At 35.8% G+C, this 1,194-nt stretch overlaps 1 protein-coding gene across 1 annotated transcript in view; it reads right to left on the reverse strand.

Annotated features, from left to right (window-relative positions):
- The window catches only part of ZNF577 (zinc finger protein 577), a 21,745-nt gene that overhangs the window by 7,974 nt on the left and 12,577 nt on the right, over positions 1–1,194 (reverse strand). The window contains 1 exon segment of the mRNA XM_023508906.1: positions 14–136. Coding sequence (XP_023364674.1) covers positions 14–136 — 123 coding nt within the window.

Consider the following 1,194-nt stretch of genomic DNA (forward strand, 5'->3'; position numbering starts at 1 on the left):
TGTCCTTACCTACTGATACTAGGTTGTTGAAGTTCTCCAACATTACTTCCTTGTATAAGATCTTCTGAGATGGGTCCAAAAACTGCCACTCCTCCCTGGTAAAGTCCACAGCCACATCCTCAAATGACAATGATCCCTATAATAACACATTCCAATGCAATCTGAGCTGAATATCAACAGATGATGTGGAAAAGAGGGACAGGAATAGGTCTGATCCCTTCCTCCATAATAAATTATGCACACTGTGACTATTTCACGTAACATAGAAACACGGAATTCCACAAATTCTTCCTATCCTAATAAAGCACTACTAAAGCAATCTTTGCATAAATATAAAACAATATGCAATAAGAATGTGTTTTATGTCTTTTTTTTTTTTTTTGGTTTTTTGTTTTTGTTTGTTTGTTTGTTTTGGAGATAGACTCTTATTGTGTCACTCTGAGTAGAGTGACATCGGATCACAATTCACAGCAACCTTAAACTCTTGGGCTCAAGTGATTCTCTTGCCTCAGCCTCCCAAGTAGCTAGGACTACAGGTGCACACCACTATGCCTTGCTAGTTTTTCTACTTTTAGTAAAGATGGGATCTCATTCTTGTTCTGGCTGGTCTTGAACTCCTGAGCTCAAGCAATCCACCTGCCTCACACGAGGATTACAGGTGAGCCATGAGGCCTAGCCTTATTTCTTTGTTTAAAGTATTAAGGAACTATCAACAACCCAAATGTCTGTCAAAAACAGAGGGGTTAAATAACAGAACCTCCAACTATAATATACTACACAAATGTTAAAATCAACAAGGTAAATGTGTATAGATAGATAGATATCAATGATCTTTAAGGCATTCTCTTAAATAAAAAACTCAAGTCTTCAAATTATATATATGATCCAAGACATAAAAAATTTTAAGAATCTATAGTTACATGTAAGTATACATATGTGTGTATACAGAGAGATATATAAACATAGATATATCACATGCCTATCATAAAAAGGGACTGGATAGAAACTCAAACTATTAACATTTTGGTACTTTTTGGGTTGGAGTCTGAGGAGAAAGAGGGTGAAGGAGGTTTTGTCTTTTGGTACAGATACTTCTGTTTGCTTGAATCTTTTGCATGCAAAACCATGTATGCATCTGAGTAATTAAAAATACAAAGACCAAACAAGAACAACTGGTGCTGACTTCATTTTGTG

This window comes from Otolemur garnettii, unplaced genomic scaffold (genome assembly GCF_000181295.1).
Source record: "Otolemur garnettii isolate 467f Iridium unplaced genomic scaffold, OtoGar3 scaffold00288, whole genome shotgun sequence".
Lineage (NCBI taxonomy): Eukaryota > Metazoa > Chordata > Mammalia > Primates > Galagidae > Otolemur > Otolemur garnettii.